Here is a 21,159-nt window from a genome sequence, read left to right on the forward strand (position 1 = left end):
TCAACAAAGATTGGCTCCTGGCTGGCTTTTCAGGTTTGCATAACATGATGCACGAGTGGAAGGCACTTCTGAATTCAGTGGAAGAGGCCTCTGACGCTCTTGGATGCTGAACTGTACCTTTCAAAACTGTCTTGGGAAATAGTGAATTCAGAGGCTGGTTTTCACGCAGACCTTCACACTGAATTTTGTACCAGCAGCCTCTGGCGGTCCCGGAAGAGCTCGTTGAACTTGGCGCTGGCCCGGAGGCATCTTGAGGTAGCGGGAGAGCCTCACTTTCAGAGGCAGCCTGGTCTGAGGCTGGATCCCAGTCGTGTGATTTACGTGAGTTAGTACTTCAGTACTTTGGCCCTCAGTTTTCTCTGTGATATCTGCTCAGGTATCGTGAGGAAAGTGCTTGACATAGTGAGATGAGGAAATCACCTTTAATAGCCTTTTGGGGGGACATATCCCTGGAGACAAAACCTGGCCGACACCCTTCCAAACGGACCCGCTACAGACGAGCTCTGCAGTCGTTCCTCGTCAGTGACTGTTTGCTCCCTGGCCACGGCTCTAAGGGCTAAGGGGTCGACTTGCTGCCCCTGCTCAGGGACGAGGCCATCATTTGGGGGAAGCATCGAGCAGTGTGAGAGGAACCATTTCATGTGAATGCAAATTTGATGAGTAATGGATACAAGTGCTCCCCAGACTGGATGCCTAAGGCCTCGTGTGCAGAGGGGCCCCCGGCGTGTCTGTCGCCCATCTACTAAACCTGCCAGCACGTGAGAGAAGAAGATCGTCTCACGCATTGAACTGGGCCCAGGACTTCAATCCACATTCAGGAGTCGCACCAGAACGGTTAAAAGCTGATTGGCTCGGGGCACCTGGGTGGCTCAGTCGGTTAAGCATCCGACTTCGGCTCAGGTCACGATCTCATGGTCTGTGAGTCCGAGCCCCGTGTCGGGCTCTGGGCTGATGGCTCAGAGCCTGGAGCCTGCTTTGGATTCTGTGTCTCCCTCTCTCTCTGCCCCTCCCCCATTCATGCTCTGTCTCTCTCTGTCTCAAAAATAAAACGTTAAAAAAAATTTTTTTTAAAGCTGATTGGCTATTTCTGTGCACATAACAGTTTACGGGTTGTGAGACAAGCCATACTTGGTCACCAACTCGAGCCTCTCGTGTTAACTGTGTTACTTTCCTCCGCCTTAGTCGGAACGGCAGGCCTTCCTTTCTCCGTCTCTGCTGTCGTTCCCCCGCTTGCTGGCTCCGTGCTGCTTTAATTGTGCGTATTCTGCCCCAGCCGCGGCCTGGCTCTCCGGCAGCCTCCGCGCCTGGTTTGCCGCACGCACGGTGTCCCAGCGGCCGGCGTGTGGGCACGTGTTGGAGACCTGCGGCCTCACTCCAGGTGGGCGCGTTCAGAATCCGCATGTCAGCAACGTCCGCCCGTGATCCTTCTGCGTGAGAAGCACTGGGGTAGAGTTTTGTGTTTCACTTAGCGAGGCTGCTCTGGGGAGCACCGCCCTTCCCAAACAGCCGGCCGCGGACAGCATGGGATCGTGCTCGCGTTCGCGTCTCGCCACTCGCTGGGACGTTTGCTCTCCTGAACCTGACGAAGCAAAGGGTTGTCCTAGAGCACATTGTGGGAGCTGGTGGGGTGTCGTTTACAGAGAGCCCTCAAACCCCTGACGTCGGGCTTCCTAGCCGAACCCCCAGACTCTGTGTGTGCCGTTGCGGCTGGAGCAAAACGGAGGGGTGACGCCTGCCACGCCGTTCCGAGCGTCGAGTCAAGTGGGATCGTGTGTGTGACAGTTCGGGGAAAGCTGTGACATTCCCACCTGGTTAGTGGCCACGTGGTCCCTGTGGTGATTGGGGCGGGTGTGCAGGGTGCCTGGCATGACATTCGGATTCTAGCTTGCAGCTTTGGGACCACGGAGCACACCCCCGGGTGCAAGCGGCTGTTGCGAGGTTTTCACAGTGGCCCTTCCCGTGCGTTTGTGCTCCGGTGGCCACCTGATAGCTCGACGGCATCCTTTATGGCCGTGACGTTTAATATGTTGGCATCACTGTGATTACACAGTAGTATATCCACTGAGCTGCTGTTTTGTGTTTTAACGTGGTCATTTATACCTACTATAAAAATACGTAAAGCATGTATCGTATTTAGTTACATTAATGATACGTGTCATGTAAAACATGTATCGTATTTAGTTACATTAATGATACGTGTGTGTAAAGCATGTATCGTATTTAGTTACATTAATGATACGTGTCCTGTGATTGTGTCTTATGTTACTTAAAGGTGTACGTTTTCTGAGTCCCAGACCAGGTTAAGGAGGTAATCGTGCGATCCCTGTAATCACATAAACTCCAATGCCTCTCCTCCCTGCGTTGAAACACAGACTAAAGAAGGGTCTGCCTGGGGCACCGCGCTCTTGGTTCCTAGGTGGCTTTGGCCCAACAAGTGTGTATGTTTCCAGAGATGGGGGAGGTATGATGAGATACGTTGAAACCTTTCTCTCAATACTTTGTACTCACCTGTTCTTACTCCTTAGCCTCGTTTTCATTTCTTCATCCAGTTATTCAATGCATTGTGCAGGGTGTTATCATGAGACAGCAGGTACGCATCAGAAGGTAAACAATTGAAAATGCCTGGGCGGCTCAGCCGGTGGCACACCCGACTCTTGGTTTCGGCTCAGGTCGTGTGTGATCCCGGGGTTCTGGGACCCGCCCCGCATCGAGCCCCGTGTTGGGCTCTGCGCTCAGCATGGAGCCTGCTTGGGGCTCTCTCTCCCTCTCCTTCTGCCCCTCCCCTGCTCACGTGCACTACCTCCCTCTAGATAAAAAAGTAAAATGAGATCAAATAGGTAAAATGCATCCAGTGTATTGGTTTAGTTATCTCTTAAGGTAAAATAACTTTGCTTCTGTTTTTACATTTTAATGATAACTACCTTTTGTTCATTATTAGTGACTGTGCTAGAGACTTTATATGCTGTTTTATTAGGATTTTACCACCATAAAGAAGACAGGCTGACAGTAAAAGTTGTACGCGGTACAGAAAGTGAGATGTGGAGTCTTCTCCACCCTTTCAGAATTCGCAGTCCAGCTCTCCAGCGGGAAGACCTTTTCTTAGGTCCTTCTGGAAACTATCTGTGTATCCTAATCATATGTGTATCTCCCTCCCTTTTTAACGAAATGGGTAGAGTCATACCGTATAGGCTGTTCTGTGGGTAGGCTTTATTTGTGTCAAGATGTACTTTGGACTTCTTTCCATCGTATACCCTGATCTAGCTCGTTCTTTTTTTAATCGTGCAGAATGCCCAAGGTGCAGATACGACAGAATCTGAATCTGTTACTGAGGGTATTTTAGAGTGCTTCCAGTTTTCACTGGCAGACGGTGGTGCAGTCTGTAACAACCTTACCTGTACGTCTGTCTTTACACATTGTTCAAGTGTGTCCAAAAGAGAACTTCCTAGTACTATTGTGGGTCAGAGGGTGAGGGTGTTTAAAATTCTCATTAGCATTTCAAATTTAACTCTAAGAACCAAGGCTTAGAGACTGTAAGGGTGTAAATCATTTGACCCAGGTTCTCCAGGGTAGAAACTGGTAGGGTCAGCTTTCAAACTTAGATCCACTCACACCGTTTCTTCTAAGCTACAGATGTCTTCAGCTGTTGTTTTAAAGCATAATTTTGGCTTTAAAGCCAGGAAGCATTATTCCTTATCTTTTTATATTCTTAACGCTCAATCCAGCAATTATGATAATTCTTCCATTATAAATACACAGCCCTTTACGGTTTTGTGTATTGATTTTATATCCTGCAACTATACTGAATTCATTTATTCTAACTTACTATTTTTTTTTTTTTTTTTGTATAATCTTTCAGTTTTCTATATATGGCATGTCACCTGTACATAGTGACAGTTTTACTTCCGTTCTGATTTGGACGCCTTTCTTTCTTTTTCTTGCCTAACTGCTGTGGCCGGGACTTCCAAGACTGTGTTAGAAGGGGTGACATTAGACCCCCCTCCTTTTGTTCCTGATGAAGGAAAAGCTTTCAGCCTTTCACCACGGAGTGTGGTGTTAGCTGTGGGCTTGTCATATGTGCCTTCTACGTTGAGATGTGTTCCCTCTGTACCTGCTTTCTTGAGAGTTTTTATCTAGGTGGATGTTGGATTTTGTCAAAAGCCTTTTCTACACCTGCTGGGACGACTGTATGATTCTTACCCTCCAGCGGGTGGTGGTGGTGGGTCATGTTGTCTGACTCGTGAGTGTTGGACCCTCTTGTATCCCTGGAATAAATCCCACTTGATCACGACGTGTGATCCTTTTAACGTGTTGTCGAATTCAGTCTGCTAATATTTTATTGAGGATTTTTGCATCCACGTTCGTCAGGGACGTTGGCCTGTAGTTCTCTTTCCTTGCGGTGCCTGGTCTGGTTTTGCTGTCGGGAGAACACTGGCCTCGTAAGACGGCTGTGGACGTGTCCTTCCTCCTCTAGCCCTTAATGATTTTCAACACATTTTTATTTGCTTGTCATGGTCCTAGGACAGACATGGGCATCGGTTGTTATCCTGATTAATACATGTGAAGACCCGAGGCTCAAAGAAAAGAGAAATTAAAATTTAAAAAGTAATCAGAAGACAGTCCTTGGCCAAAGGCCGCGTGGCCCCCCAAGTGCCAGTGCACGCAAGACAACGATGCTGGTAGACAAGTGAACCGAGGGCTTGGGACTGGTGGCTTTGAATGTATTGAAACTGGCGTGTTATGTTCATGAACAACAGGAAAATACACTGAAACTTCTGTCCGTGCGACCCCACGCCGGTGCCTCAGGCTTCCTCTTGGCTGGGTCCGCGTGCTGTGGCCCCGAGGAGAATGGGCCGTGACCGTGAGGTGGTTGTTCGCAGGCGCCCACCGTATTTGACCCCAAACTGGCTTTAAACTTCACCGGAAGTACTGCTTCACCGCTTTTACGATCGCGTGTACATTTGTCACCATAGTGTCATCTTACCATGTTGGCTCTTCCTCTGTCCCATCAGCTTTCCTGTTAGCTCTCTCGGTCTTCGGCTCAGACCAAGTTTTTTTCTCATCTGTCTCAGTGTTAAAGAAAGATCTTTCCCTCTGTGGACATAGGTTCATGCTTGACTTCAGATCAAACGTTTGCTGTCTTCCCGACCACCTGAATTCCTATACGAATGCATCTACCAAACTTAATTCATAGACATTTCTTAGAATAATTTCTTTTCTGTTTTTGCTCATAATTATTTTTTACTTGAAATTCACAGCTTATTTATAAGGTCAATTTGATCGTTCCTGTTTTATGATTAAAGAGACTGAATCATAGAACGTTCACATGACTTACTTCAAATACAAGCCAGTCAGAGTTCAAATTATTCTTTATTTCCACCAGTTTTTAACTTCCCATCAGAAGACGTCTCCAAGTTAAGGAACAGGTTATGTTCCAAAACTTCATTTGTAAGTCGGATATTTGGCACTGGACTGCATTTTACCAAAGTGGGGGACGTGTTCCAAGGGCGATGAGGCCCCCGCTGCCCTTCAGAGATCTCTTTAGCTCTTATGTAAGGAGCACATGAGGCATTTGCAGCAAAAATAAGAGAAAATGATCATTGTGATTCTGGTCACAAAGTTCTCCGTCTTGGGAGAAGCATCCGATTAGAAGATGGGGAAACAGGTGGAATCGGAGAGTCCGCGGGGGCGTCAGGCCACGGGGAGGGCTGTCACAGGCCGTGACGTTCTGTCTGAAGCCCAGTTTCTTGTTAAACCGAGGATTTGGGTTGTTGTTAGATAGTTGGCATGGCATGACTCCCCCGCCAGCTGTGATTAGTAGCATCTGTAGGATTGATGGAAAAATAGACTCTGAGGATAGTAACACCCCTGATGGAAAAAACAACCCAAAAAACCAGAGAAGGTGTCCCCTTTGATCCCCTGGCTGGAGGGGAGGGAGGTCTTGGGTCCCCAGGAGCGGGGGCTGCTGTGCTGGGTCCTGCAGAGAACGTGAGCGTCCTGGGCGGAGTTTGTCCCAAGAGTGTCCGTTGCCGGGAGCACGGATCTCACACAGCCAGGCCGCTGTGTGCTCCGGCAGACCCACGAGCATCGGAGGGTTCAGTCGGCTTTGAAAAAAGTCTTGCGCCCCTTCGACGTCCTCTGATGTAGGTCTTACTGATTCTGCAATATCTGCATCAGCTTTTTTGTTGTTGTTATGGCAAAAGGGGGGATACATTCTTCAGCAAAAGGAAATTGAGGTGACAGAACCTCCCTGAGGTGGCCTCGGGGTGAGACCCTGCCTCCAGGTGGCCTTGGGGTTTGACCCCGCCTCCAGGTGGCCTCGGGGTTTGACCCCGCCTCCAGGTGGCCTGTGATCATGAATTGAGCCAAAAGCTTAACCAGCAGAGCCTCCCGGGCACCCTGACATAAGGTGTTCTTAAGATTATTCAAATTATTCTAACTTGCACCACTTGCTGCCCTCAGGGTGGCCCTTCATTTTGTCCGTAACACCTGCATCCTCGCACCGATGCCTGGTGGAGGGTTCAGGGGCGATGTGGGTGCCCCTCCCATCCCTCCTGCACGGTTCTGACTGCTCCCCCATACTTCCCTTGGGGACGGGGATGGTACTGGGATGGGACGGCAATGGGGACGGGGACTGGACCGGGATGGGGATGGGACAGGGACGGGATGGGGACAGTGACTGGACGGGGACTGGGTGGGATGGGGACGGGACGGGGACAGGACTGGGGGAGCAGCGGGTCTGCAAACAGAAGTGGGAGGTGCAGGCGGGACACACGGAGCATCCCGGTCCCCGTGCAGGTGCCACCGCGTTGCCCCCACCCTCTCCACCCTGTAGATAGCCTCCCGCCCGGCCGTCACTGGACATTGTTGTGTCACTTCTGTCGTAGGGCCGAGAAGCTGGAGCATGGCCGTGAGCAGCGGGAACCGCGATGTCGTGCTCCTGAGCAGTGGCGGCCCCGGCGCCCTCACGACCTGCAACGGGGACCTCGCCGCCCACCAGCTCTCCGCAGAAGCACCCGGAACAAAAGTGTGCGTGAACGGATGCCCACGGGTCAACGGCTCGGCGAAGTCATCCCGTCTGGCCGCCGACGTCCCGCAGCGAGCGCCTGCCATGTGCCGCTGCCCCGCGCACCCGCCCTGCCCCCCGCCGGCCACCCCAGAGCCCCAGCCTGACCCTGGCCTGGGCCCCTGCTGCCCACGGCCGCACTCTGACTTCCCGGCACCCCCCTGTCCACACCGCACGCCCGCCTACCAGCCTGCCTGCCGCCTGCAGCCGGCCTGCTTCTGCCCGCACCGCCCGTGGCCCGGCCACTTCCCACACCAGCCCGGGCCACAGCACACGGCCAGCATCAGGTGAGTGTCCGGCTCCCCAGAAGCGGGGACACGTGTGTCAGAGAAGGGGGACCAGTGCAGCCGAGATACGCTGTACCGATCCCATCTGCCCAGTTCCCACCCAGACCCTCCCTTACTTCCTGCCTGCGGGACGGTTCCCCGTTCCCCGTGGCCCTGGCCTCCAGAGGTCAGTCGAGTTTGTGTTGTTCGACATTTCTGCCTCCTTGTGGGGGACACGTTTGTAATGTGGCTGCCCAAACGTGACCAGCCTTTATGACAGAGAACCAGGAAACGGCTTCCTCCTGCTCCCTGCGTTCGTGTGCTTGGGGTGTGTGCAGAGCCGACCTCCCCGCGCGTGCGGGTGGGACCCACACGTGTGCAGCACAGAAGTTTGAAAGCTACGCGTTGGGAAGCATTCGGGGTCCGGCGGACTGGAAAGCCGCAGGCACGTTGGGTGTCCTTGCCGGCTCCCCCAGTCCCGGCCGGGTTTGTCCCGCGGGCACCGCAGGCGAGCGACGTCAGTGTATTGGGTGAATGTCCAGTGGGTGCAGAAACCAGGTATCCGCCCCAGTTTTAGGTGATGAGTTTTACAGGAGCAGGAGAGCGCTCTCCTTGGCTGACGCGCGTCTCGTTTACCTGCGGGGGGACCATCCGTCTGGCGCGCAGTTTGATGAGCGCGGACGCGCGCGTGTGGTCCACACCTCGGCCCGCTTGGAACGTTTCTTTCTGGGGGTGACCGGGGAAGGCCCCTCCTGCCGCCGTCTGGCTCCCGCTCTGCGTTGGTTCCGCCTGCTCGGGGGCTCTTGGGACTGGAGCCCTGCAGGGTGTGTGACTTCGCATCGGGCAGTTGGAGCCCAGCACGGTGTTGTCAAGGCTCCTCGAGTGGCCAAGTGCATTGGTTTCCCTTTTTGCTGTGGAGCAGCCGCCCCTGTCTGCGTGCGGCACATTCGCTCTTGCTTAAAGAGTCTGTACAGACTTGCAGGTACAAGTCCCAGCACGGAGACTATAGCTGGCAGTACTGTATCATGTGTTTGACTTTTGTGTGTTTTTTTAAGATTTTTATTTTTAAGTAATCTCTACCCCCACCGTGGGGCTCAAACTCACAACCCCAAGATCAAGAGTCACACGCTCCCCAGACTGAGCCAGCCGGGCACCCATGAATTGCCTATTTGACAGTTGCTAGTAGAGTATATCTTAAAAATTCTCACGGCAAGAAAAAACTTCCACGACTCTGTGGTGACAGATGATAACTAGACTCTTTGGGGTGCTGGTTTCACAGAGTGTACAAATATCAAATTAATTCATTTTGGCATTCACCAGAGCCCTTTCCCCGGGTGGGGTGGGAGGGGCTCGCGGAAGCCACGTCCCGGGCGTGTCCTCTCAGCATCGTGTGGTGTGACCAGCTTTCCGCTTTGAGTTAAACGGTGTAAGTAGTTGACTTCCAAGTCGTGTGGCCGTCGATACTGACGCTTTAGAATCAGCAGTTACGTGGTTGCAAGGTGTGAGGGGAAACAGTTGTACGTTTTGAGGCTGCTCCCTCCTTTAAAAAACTTCAGGGAATGTCAAAGCCGCGAGCAGGGAACCGATTCTCTTCATATGGCAGGTGTGCCAATATGTTCAGGACCGAACATACCTCAAAAACTTACTTTTAAAGAGAGACTCCGGTGTGCATGGAGCTTGAAGCAGAATGGCGCTAAAAAAAAAAAGATTAAGATGCGGTATTTGTCCATCGAGACAAGTTACAGAAAAAAGCGTGGACTGTTACGGGAGAAACCTCATAGTTAGGATTTTTTTCTCAAGAGTTTGAGCGTCCTGGTGAACTGTTTGTGACAGACGTAGCGTCTTCAAAGATGCGTGTAAAGGCGGGTCTGTTTCCAGGTCTGTTGGTGACACACTTTATCGTAAAACCCGTGCAGCCAGACAGAGCTCCAGACAGAGCTCCTTCCTTATTCCGTCCGTACGCTTGCTAATATGTATCATTGGCAGTTTTTCCTGAGTGCTTCCCCGTGCGGGGCCTCAAGGATGTCGTTCTGAACAAGGCGAGACCTCACGGAGCCGTAGGGCGGTGGGAAGGGACACGGGAGAGCAAACTGGCAGCCGTGGCGTTGCGAGGCGTGGGCGGCCGTGCGGACACGGGCACGGCTTGTCCGGCGTCTTGCCCAAAGCTGGGAGCCCAGCTGCCGCCCCGCTCGGTGTGCCTGGGGCCGGGAGGAGGGGAGCGTGGCAGTGAGAGGGGCGGGGCCCTGAGCCCCACCCCTGGGGCCTTGCAGGGCACAGGAAGGCCATCTCTGCATTTCGTCTGCGGCCTGTGGGCAGGCATCATAGATTCGTGTGTGTGCGTAGACCTTTTTGTTGCAGAAAGTATACCCGGCGTGCGGTCGGTCACCGTAGCCGCTTTAATGGGCACCGCTCAGTAGGAGCACGTACACCCGCACCGCTGTGAAATCACCACCACCATCCGCCTCCGGAACATTCTTCATCTTCCAAACTGAAAATCCGTACCCACAGAATGCTGGCTCCCCTGGTCGCCCCCCCAGCGCCTGGCAGCCGCCGTCCTGCTCCCCGTCCTGGACGTGGACGCAGCCGCTGGCACCTTGTATGCGGTCACACGGTATTTGTTTGTCCTTCCGTGACTGCTTTCAGTCCACGTGGTGCCCCCAGGGTTCATCCAGCTTGGAGCGGGTGTCACAGTTCCCTTTGCAGAGCTGGGTGACTTCCCACGGCATGCACAGACGTTGTGCGTGCCCACGCATCTGGTGACGGCCACGTGGCCTGCTTCCCCCTTTTTTCTCCTGCGGATGAGGCTGCCGTGAACCTGGGTGGACAAACACCTATTTGAATTACTGCTTTTAATTCCCTGGGGGCACATTCCCAGAAGTGGAGCTGCTGACTCAGGTGGTAATTCTGTACTTAACATTTTGAGGAACCACCAAACTGCCCCCTCAGCTGCCGTGCTGTTCTGTTCCCCCCAGCAGCGCACACTCTTGACAACACGTTACTTTGCAGTAGCCGTCCTAACGGGTGTGATATTATGGGGTCTTAAGCATAAAAGATACGCAGTCACATTTGCATTTTAGAGAAGCCCATGGCCTGCATTGTGGGGGGTGGACTGACGTGGACGGGAACACTCCCGGCATGGACTGACGTGGGCCGGCACTGTCATGGACGGGAACACCACCGGCGTGGACTGACGTGGGCTGGCACTGTCATGGACGGGAACACCACCGGCATGGATGGGGACACCACCAGCGTGGACTGACGTGGGCCGGCACTGTCGTGGACGGGAACACCACCAGCATGGATGGGGACACCACAGGCATGGACTGACATGGGCCGGCACTGTCGTGGACGGGAACACCACCGGTGTGGACTGATGTGGGCCGGCACTGTCGTGGACGGGAACACCACCGGCATGGACTTATGTGGGCCGGCACTGTTGTGGATGGGAACACCACTGGCATGGACTGACGTGGGCCGGCACTGTTGTGGACGGGAACACCACCGGCATGGACTTACGTGGGCCGGCACTGTTGTGGACAGGAACACCACCGGCATGGACTTATGTGGGCCGGCACTGTTATGGATGGGAACACCACCGGCATGGACTGACGTGGGTCAGCACTGTCGTGGATGCAGGAACACCCCCGGCATGGACTGACGTGGGCTGGCACTGTCGTGGACGGGAACACCACTGGCATGGACTGATGTGGGCCAGCACTGTTGTGGATGGGAACACCACCAGCATAGATGGGAACATCACTGGCATGGATGGGAACACCCCCGGCATGGACTGACGTGGGCCGGCACTGTCGTGGATGCAGGAACACCCCCGGCATGGACTGACGTGGGCTGGCACTGTTGTGGACAGTAACACCACCGGCATGGACTGATGTGGGCCAGCGCTGTTGTGGATGGGAACACCACCAGCATAGATTGGAACATCACTGGCATGGATGGGAACATCACTGGCATGGATGGGAGCACCCCGGCATGGACTGACATGGGCCGGCACTGTCGTGGACAGGAACACCCCCTGCATGGACTGACATGGGTCAGCACTGTCGTGGACGTGGGAACACCACCAGCATGGATGGGGACACCACCGGCGTGGACTGACATGGGCCGGCACTGTCGTGGACGGGAACACCACCGGCGTGGACTGACATGGGTCAGCACTGTCGTGGACGTGGGAACGCCACCAGCATGGATGGGGACACCACCGGCGTGGACTGACGTGGGCCGGCACTGTCGTGGACGGGAACACCCCCCGCATGGACTGACATGGGTCAGCACTGTCGTGGACGTGGGAACACCACCAGCATGGATGGGGACACCACCAGCGTGGACTGACGTGGGCCGGCACTGTCGTGGACGGGAACACCACCGGCGTGGACTGACATGGGTCAGCACTGTCGTGGACGTGGGAACGCCACCAGCATGGATGGGGACACCACCGGCGTGGACTGACGTGGGCCGGCACTGTCGTGGACGGGAACACCCCCCGCGTGGACTGACATGGGTCAGCACTGTCGTGGACGTGGGAACACCACCAGCATGGATGGGGACACCACCGGCGTGGACTGACGTGGGCCGGCACTGTCGTGGACGGGAACACCACCGGCGTGGACTGACGTGGGCCGGCACTGTCGTGGACGGGAACACCACCGGCATGGATGGGGACACCACCGGCACAGACTGATGTGGGTCGGCACTGTCGTTGGCAGGAGGACCACCAGAATACCTGTTGCAGTATTTCCGGTAAAAGTGGAATTTAGAGAAAGTTTCATGCTAAAAGGGTTTACAAGGGAGAAGCTACAGGATTTGGTGAACGATTGGATACGGAGGCAGGAAGGGAAGAAGAATCATGGCTGGTGTTCAGTTTCACGGCCAGAGCAGCTGGGCGGGTGGGTGGTGAGACCGTTCGCTCCAGCGGGAGCAGCTGGAAGGAAGCAGAGCCGAGCGGCGTTGGCCGTGGCGCATGACCTCCCTGCCCCATGAGGCAGCAGCACTGCTGGGGGTCGTCTTCAGAAGAGGACTGAAGCCCTTGGCCTGGGCCCGGCACGTCCTGACTTGCCTAGCTGTGCTCCAGGTGAGGCGTCGTGTCTCTCAAACCAGGGAGACTCCCAGGAAGCGAGCGGAGGCGTGGCAGTAGCTCCTGTGTCGGCGACAGTGCACAGGACGTCCTCGCTGAGAAATTCTGAAAGTGAGGCTGCCGCGTGGTGCTCCGTGCCTGCACTCGTACCCTGCCCGGCGTGGGAAAGCCGTGGGAGCGGCGGTTCTGGCCGCCAGTCTGTACCGTGAACTTGCACTCGGAATCTCTTCGGTTTCCTTTTGTGGTTTATGCATGTTGCTTTTTTATTGATTGTCTCAAATACTCCGGAGTTCTCAGCTAGGGTCGTGGATGTATCCGTGACTTGGTAAGGGCAGACGTGCCCACAGGCCTTCGAAGGGGGTCCTCGAGGCTGCCGGGCCTGCAGTAGCCACGTGTGCGGACGGGAAGTCACGTGCTCTCTGCACCCAGGCCACAGATGGGCCCGCCTGTGGGTGTGTGTTCTGTGTTGTAGGTTTTATTTGTTTATAAAACATGTAAACCATGGAGAATGTTCTCAACACGCAGTCAGGGAGAAACTGTAACTTTATCCTGGCCCCTCTGTTGGCATCTGTCCCTTTCCTTACTTTCTGGAAAAAGGTAGGTTCTGTTTTCTCCCTTCTTGGCGCTTTAGGCTCTAACACGTCTTTCTGAAGATTCATTGTATCAGTCACCTGCATGAACTTTGTTGCTTTGTGACATTATCTGTTACCGTCTTGATTGATAAAATCACTGCCAGGATCACAGTATACCCTATTTTAATCCCGTCTATCACCAGATATCAAGTAGCTTACAAAGAACTCACTTTAAAGCTTCCAGTTCACTTGAGGGTTCCCACCGGCATACCCACGGTCTGGCCATTAATTCACGTGTCTGATGGGGAACACCCAGGAATTCAGCAAGGCAGGAAGTAAGGTCTTCCTACCAAGAGACAAGGCCTCCACCCAGCTGGGCATCAGAATCACAGTAAATGAGATAATAATGATGTCCCCTTTCCACTAGCGAAAAATACAGAACTCTGGGCCATCAGAGGAGGGCAGGGGGCCTGTGGGTTGATGGGCCAAGGGCTTGCACGGCCCTCGAAGGGTGACCATCCAGGCCGCGGTGTCGGGACTGGAGGGAAGGGGCGAGGGGAGTGCGTGCAAACCTGAAAGCGTGTTTGAGAAGGAGAAAAGGGGTCGCGTGCATGGTGACATGAGGGCGGCTCCTGATGGGACATTCTGAGCACGGCCCGGCGGTCTGTTCTTTCTCCTCCGGCGTCTGGAAAATGCCTCTCTGGAGCCTGTCACACTGCGTGGCTTGAAGGAAGTGTGGGATCTTCTTGCCGCTTGGAAGGGTGGTGGTGTTAGGACACGATTAATGAGTTGCGCACCCGCAAAGAGCAGACAGATCCTTAGTCCCAACTACACTTGCCTTGTGGTTCGGTCCTCGCACAGGCCTGTTCGTTGCTGTGGCAGAGGGCTCTGCGGATGCCTGGCCTGCCACAGACTCAGGTTCGTGGCCAGATGCAGCCTCACCTCCCTGGTTTCGTGGGCGGATGGTGACTCTGAGGGTCCCCCGGGCCCCGGAGGCAGGAGAGGGGTCTCAGCGTGGAGGAGACCGTCCCTGCCTGTACGTGCCCTGTGACGTTTGTATCTGTGTCTCTTCCTGCAGCCCCCGTGACTTTTCTGGTCCCTCTCAGAGGGACCCCTCAGCCACTGCTTCTTTTCCACTCTTTTTTCTCCAAAAAGCAAGAAACGAGAACTCGTGTTACGTTAAGAGGTTCTACCACCTGAAGTCTTGCTTTGTGTCGGTGTATTTTGGTGTCCTGGGGTCGGATTACAGCTGTGAGCGTTGTCACCCCACTGTCTTCCTTTGATGCGCGCGCCCAGCAGTGACCCACCCTTTCTGCCTTCCTGAGCCCCGGCAATTGAGTGATTTCGATTCAGCTGGGAAATTTGGGACAGAAACCACCGGAACGCTTCATCCAATGTGGCATGAATCTGGCATTGACACACCCCAGGGTCTGTGATTTGCTCAAATCACTACACTCAAACCGTGGCTCTTCTAAGATGTTGGAGCAGTGAGTGGAGAAGTCAGCATTCAGCAAGGATTAGTGAGTGCTCAGGGTTAAGTGCCGAACACGGGTAAAAACTGCACAGGTGCGAGGTGGTGTGGACAGGGTGAGACCCTGGGCAGACTCTGGGTGGGTCGTCCACCGTGTTCTCTGAGGCACGGAAGTTGAACATCATGTATCTGTTCACGTGTTAGTACAGAAGCGGAACCAGACTATAGTTTTGTAAGTTGTGCCCTCCTGTTCTCTCTCGCCGACCAAACGTTACTAACAGCCTCATAGTCCTGATTTACGGATATTCACAGTTACAGATGTTTACGAATGTCCACTTTTACGGATGTAGACTGTGGGGCTGCTGGGCGGCAGGAAGGAGCGGTCACGCTGCATCCTTCAGGCGTGTGCTGTGCACGGTTCTTCGGTCCACTGGGCACCGTTCACGGGCTCGGGACCCACGGGTGCCAGTGGCTCCCACGCTGGCCACGTCCGTCCTGGCAGCAAGACTTCCTGACAAGGCTGTCTCTTCGCGGCAGCAAATTGGAGCTCCAGGGACGAGAGGAACGGCGGTAGTTGACATTCCGTCCACGTAATCCCAGCTCAGGGGGGTCCGACTGCTTGTATCTTGTGTGGCAGAGAAACGTCAGAAGGTGACCTGAGCGTCGAAAGCCGTAAAGACCCGTGGCAGGTCAGTATCTTCCAGGGGCCCCCGTTACGTCCCGCAGAAGCCTCGGCCACGTTGTGGACACCTGTGGATGGCGGATTTGCTCTGTAGCTGCTGCTGTCTTCTTAGCAGAGCTAATGACTCGGACACCGAGTATCCCTCGGCCGTGGGGACGCGGCCTGTGGAGGTGCCACTGACTCGACCTCACGACTGCATTTTCCTGCCACCTCTGTCTCGTGCAGCGCAGGTCTGCGACGGCGAGCACGGCTTCCTAGGACTGCACCTGTGCTCACCCGTCCTCACCCCTCCTCACCTGTCCTCACCCCTCCACGCTTGTCCCCACCCGTCCACACCCGTCCACACCCGTCCTCACCCCTCCACACCCCTCCACACCCCTCCTCACCCCTCCACACCCGTCCCCACCCGTCCACACCCGTCCACACCCGTCCACACCCGTCCTCACCCCTCCTCACCCCTCCACACCCTCCACACCCGTCCTCACCCCTCCTCACCCCTCCTCACTTGTCCTCACCCCTCCTCACCCCTCCACACTCGTCCTCACTGTCCTCACCCCTCCTCACCCCTCCACACCCATCCACACCCGTCCACACCTGTCCTCACCCCTCCACACCCCTCCACACCCCTCCACACCCGTCCTCAACCCTCCTCACCCGTCCTCACCCCTCCTCACCCCTCCTCACTCGTCCTCACCCCTCCTCACCCCTCCTCACCCGTCCTCACCCCTCCTCACCCCTCCACACCCGTCCTCACTGTCCTCACCTGTCCGAGTCCTGGTGCCACCGCATGCTGGCTTTGTGTCCCTGGTAAATCCACCTTAGCCGTAGTTTCCGTCGTCTCTGCAGACATGGGAATAACTGTGGCCCTTCACACAGCACCTGGAGTCAGTCTTCCTGTTCTGGTTCGTTCCTTTTATTTTCTCCCCAGTATAGCTGTTGTTCACTCTGCCGGTATCGTTTCAGAAATCAAGCTGTCGGTGAATCTGGGTTGAAATAAATGCATGCTGTGTTCCTTTTCACTCTGGTGTATATAAATCGAGCATTTCATCCCGCCGACCCCACCCCCACCCCGAGAACAGCAGATGGTCACTGAGTTGCTGTCTGGACGAGGGGACGATGTTGAGAATAAGTGGTCCGTCCTGCCCCAGAGACCCGGGGCCGCTCCCCTGACTCGCATGGAATCGGAGTTCTGGTTAACTTGAGAAGTCTGGTTCAATTTAATCTCGACCTCACTGAAACCAAGGTTTATTTTTGCGTTCCTTAAAGTAGTCAGAAGTAACTTTTAAAACAGGATAGCGTTTGTAAGGTCTAAAATGTTCCGAGCTCGGCTGCCAGCGTCCGTCAGTTTGGCAGTCAGGTGGCGTGAGGGCCTACTTTCCAGCAAGACTTCCTTGGGGACTTGTGTGTCTTACAAATGAACTGATCTCACAGGGTGCTGTGTGCTCTGGAATGCACACTTCGGAATTTGGACCTCGGTCGTCTTTTACTTTCGCAGTAAATGTCAGCAAACAAAGCTCTCTCTGTGTTCTGTAGACCTCGCACGACATTTGGAATGAAGCAAGTATGTTCCTTCCCCACCTCCTTTCCATATCGCTGTGAGTCGCTTGGCAGATGCTAGAGAGTGCAGAACAGGAAAGAAACGGATCAAATTTTCTCCTTTTCCTTTTGGCTAAAGAAAGTGTATAAAGAAAGGTAAGTCATTCGGCCAACAGCAGACCCTGATGAGAGGCGTCGTTCCGGATCAGTTCTGCCTCATTTTCAGGAAGACCGCCATCGTTTGTCGACTGCACCTTGTCATGGGATAGAGATGATGAGTGCCAAAACACGCGCTCTCGGAGCGCAGGGTCAGAGTTTAGAGGGCCACGCGAATCCCCGAGAGGGACACAGACGCACAGGGCTCGCGGCCGGGGATGTGAGAGCGGGAGGCCTGGAGGAGGTAGGAGTGGGGGCGCGTGGGGGGCGGCACTCAGCCTCCTTTGTCTGGAAAAGGCCCCTGAGGAGGCGTGACAGCACGTTGTGTCCAGTGCGTGCGTCTCACGGGCTCTGGAACCCTGGGCGCTGCGGTTGTTAAGCTCTGGATGCCCAACATTGTGTAACCACAAAAGAACTTACTATCCAAGGATGCATACACAGCATTTACATTCTTCTCACACCTTTGACCCATCGATCTTTCCCTGGGCTTGTGGAACCATTTTTTGGCATGACTGTGTATCTCCAGGGCCTAGCGAGGTGCCTGGCCCTTAGTAAATGCTCAGAAATTAATTGTTCAATGAGCTAATAAGTAATTGAGACCCACCAAGTCCTTCCGTGCAGAGCATAATTTTGTGATGTGATAATTTGATAATGAAAACCAGGAGCCATTGGTCTGATGCAGTAAAGATATTTCCCAAATGGTGGGAGAAGACTCAGGAAGTTTTATTTCCCTAAAAACACTCTTATTACTGTGATTTGGGGGGATACTGCCTTCTGTTCTTTAAATCTCCCCCCAAATGCATTGGTTTCCGACTTTAAAAAACGAATCACAGACTCCTTCATGAAGAGCAATGGCAGGGATTGTAGAGGGCCAGCCCCTCCCGTAGAGCCCAGGCTGCTTTCCTACTTGAGGGGGGTGGGGGGCAGGGAGACAGCCAGGAATAACCTGTTTGCTCAGCCCCGGCCACCTCCAGGATATTTGCACGCCTAGTAAGAGTGACTTTATAAGCAATCAGCAGATTATAAAACTGGTGGGTGAACCATAAATCCTGGAAAAGAGTTGGGGCTTTTCTTTGTTCACATGCATTTCATGAGTTTGGAAAGCAGAATCAAATCCAGGCCAGATTTGATACCTTATTCTGTGTGGATTTGTTGACTTAGGTGGTTCTGCTAGGTCAGTTTCTTTGTCCATTTGAATGGCACAGGGCTTCGGTCACTGCCAAGTAGTTTGAGATTTCACGCATGATGCTGCAGAGCTGCGAGCGGTCTGCTGTTTCTGAGCGCTGTGTTGTGTGTCTGGTAAGAAGCAAGGGGGGACAGTTAGCACATTCATTCCTTCAGACCCTGTTTGTGTGTCTGTGGTCTCCTGCGCCCGCCCACCTCCCCCTCCCGAGACACCGCTTTCGTTACGCCTCTCCGCTCCGGCTCAGGGCTCCTGTGCACCGTCCCCACCCTCCTTGACCTGGCGTTGGGGTCCCGGTGAGGGAGGGAGTGTGTTTTGGGGGGAAGGAAGGGTAGTTCAGGGAAGAAGAATCTCCCAGCCCCGACGGGAATGGGGTGACAGAGCCCAGTGAGTGAGATTACCGTAACAGGTTGTTCAGTTCAGCCGTTGCAATAGAAATGTGATTAGTGATGGACTGTGTCTTTGTTTCCGCTTATATGTAATTGAGACTTAGATAATCTCTGTGGTCCCAGCTAAGTATTCTGGGTCTTTATTTTTCTAGGAATTTGCCTGGGACATTTTAGCTGCAGCCATTGACCACCAAATGACCACCAGAAAATAAAACTGCTTTGTTGTAAAGCGGCCCCTAGGAGAGAGGCACTCAAATGTGTTACTTGATGTTAAAACGTCCCCTCTCACACAGCGTTAAACCCTACATGGAGCTCCACGTCGTGAGGGGCTTTTTTCTGGTTTTACTTCTTATCCTCTCTGTCTGCTTCCGAGGCACATTCTATGCGAGTGGCTTTAGTGCCTGGAGAGTGTTTTGGCTTGAGGATTTCAGACCTCATTCCAGCATTCCATGCTCTTAAGTTAGTTAAGTTGAATAAGATTTTTCTGGCTTTCGGTGAGCTTTTCTTGGATCTCTTATTAGTGATTATGATTCACATCTTACTAAGAAAAGAATATTCTACCCTCCTCTTTAGGGTCTTCGGGGCAGGGCTTCCGGCAATGGTCTGCATGGAAAGGCTTGAGTTTTAGGGCAAGTGCTTTATAATTTAGTGTGACTTGAAACGTAACACGCGGGGCCGTTTGCTTCCTGACCTCCAACTGAATCGTGCAGATGTAGCTTCACGGGCTGAGGAACACTGTTTTCTTTGAACCAAAACTACTTTTCAGCTGTTTCCAACTAGTTTTAATTAACTGATTGTCCTTTTCAGTGGCCTGGTGTCAGGTCCTCTTTGAAAACAGAAAGCATTCCTGCATTCCTCTCTCGGGGTGTGCATTGCATGGGACCAGAGGCGTGTGGTACTGTGACCTTAGTCACTGCCCCTCCCCTTCCCCCGTACAAGTGGCAGGGAGAAAATGGATTTGAAAAGGAAATTTCCCACGCCCTGCTTCCCTCACCCTTTGGTGAGCAGCCCAGGAGCCCCCTTCTCACTATGTGACTAGCGGCACCTTAGGAGACAATCCGTAACAGAAGAGGAAGCACCCCTCTTCGTCGTCACCCAGTTTTTAATTTTTTTTTTTTAATGTTTTGATTTATTTTTGACAGAGAGAGAGACAGGGCATGAGCAGGGGAGGGGCAGACAGAGAGGGAGACACGGAATCCGAAGCAGGCTCCAGGCTCTGAGCTGTCTGCGCAGAGCCCGACATGGGGCTCGAACCCACGGACCGCGAGATCGTGACCTGAGCCAAGGTCGGACGCTTAACTGACCGAGCCACCCAGGCGCCCCTCCCAGCTTTTAGAACACAGTTCCTTTCTTGTTTACTGAAATGACTGGGGAGAAAACAGCATCATTTCTTGCTTGCTTCTCAGGCCCAGGCTCTTCTAATAAAAGAGAAACTTCTTTTTAGTTTAAATTGGAACATGAGCTGTTACGTGAAAGTCTGGTTGGTTCCAGCTTTACGGGGCTTTGAGTCTGAGTGGAACAGAGAATCCCGAGTATCATGCACAAAACACGTTTCTCTGGGAACATCACATAGATATGCCTCCCTGGGTCCCCAGGCTCGCTTGCTGGTGGAGGTCACCGTTTTCACTCTTCCTCATCCCGCTCGACAGACGTCCTGGTGTCGTGTTTTTCTTTCGCCAGCAAGTTTTGGTTAAGTTGGTGTCAGGATTTTTAAATACGTTCAAAATGCACATTTCTGTCCTGGTGTCCTGCATCGTTTACTCCCATCTCTGCAAAATTCTTTATTTTTTTAATGTTTATTCATCTTTTGAGAGAGAGACAGAGACAGAGAGAGAGACAGAATGAGAATGAATAGGGGAGGGGCAGAGAGAGAGGGAGACAGAATCCAAAGCAGCTCCAGGCTCTGAGCTGTCAGCACAGAGCCCGACGCGGAGCCTGAACTCACAAACTGCGAGATCATGACAAGAGCCGAAGTCGGACGCTCAACCGACTGAGCCACCCGGGCGCCCCATCTCTGCAAAATTCTTAGTATCTCCAGGGGAAAGCTGCAAATACGTAACGGCGCTGGGATTTCCCCAGCTGATCAGTCGCCACCAGATGCTCCCCTGGGCTTCAAAGTGGGCAGGAATGAAAGACCGCAAAGGAGATTCAGCAAGAGAATTGCCAGAATCCACAGACGTTCTGCAGTCTGTCCGTTTCGAAAAGCATGCTTTATTTTCTCTTTGTTTTCGTGCTTTATTTCTGACGTTTCCTGCCGCTGTAAAGGGAATACAAACTTGTATGCTGAAAGTAGAGGCATTCCTAACTGAGGGTAGAACTGGTCATAATCCAGTGTCCACATATATCCAGGCATAAATTCGACATGGTTTTAAATAAGATTTTAGTGTCACATAGTTTGCAAGCTAACTATTTTATTTTTCATCAGTTAAAATAACTAGCCTAAGACCTTCTGTTTAAAAATCATGGTATAAGAGGAAAGCACTTCTTTGTTGTTGTGAATTAATTCTCTGAAGTGTAGGGCACACTCGTGTACTTACGGGTGCGGCCCAAGGTGTGCACACGGAGAGAGGTGACGTGTCTGCCCCTGTGTCGCTCGCAGATGTGGGCTCTGAGTAGAAATACGATCAGCTAACGGCTTCCGTGTTCATGATGCACTTGACTATGTCTGCTCGTGAGCACGGTTAAGAATATTTGGTTTTCCGTCAGCATCGCAGTTTAGATTATATAACGTGTAAGTTACTTTTCATTC

The 21,159-nt window shown here is 53.3% G+C and overlaps 1 protein-coding gene across 15 annotated transcripts in view; it reads left to right on the plus strand.

The window, feature by feature from the left end:
* Positions 1-21,159, plus strand: part of DISP1 (dispatched RND transporter family member 1) — a 185,922-nt gene that overhangs the window by 126,545 nt on the left and 38,218 nt on the right. For 14 of the 15 annotated variants that reach the window (XM_042976974.1, XM_042976976.1, XM_042976978.1 and 11 more), the window contains one exon: positions 6,885-7,350. In XM_042976974.1, the coding sequence (XP_042832908.1) occupies positions 6,902-7,350 (449 nt within the window). In that variant the 5' untranslated portion in view covers positions 6,885-6,901. Of the gene's footprint in view, positions 1-223; positions 322-6,884; positions 7,351-21,159 lie in introns of those variants that run through there. The other variant, XM_042976975.1, reaches the window with a different exon arrangement.

The sequence above is a fragment of the Panthera tigris genome, chromosome F3 (genome assembly GCF_018350195.1).
Source record: "Panthera tigris isolate Pti1 chromosome F3, P.tigris_Pti1_mat1.1, whole genome shotgun sequence".
In the NCBI taxonomy this organism is placed as follows: Eukaryota; Metazoa; Chordata; class Mammalia; order Carnivora; family Felidae; genus Panthera; species Panthera tigris.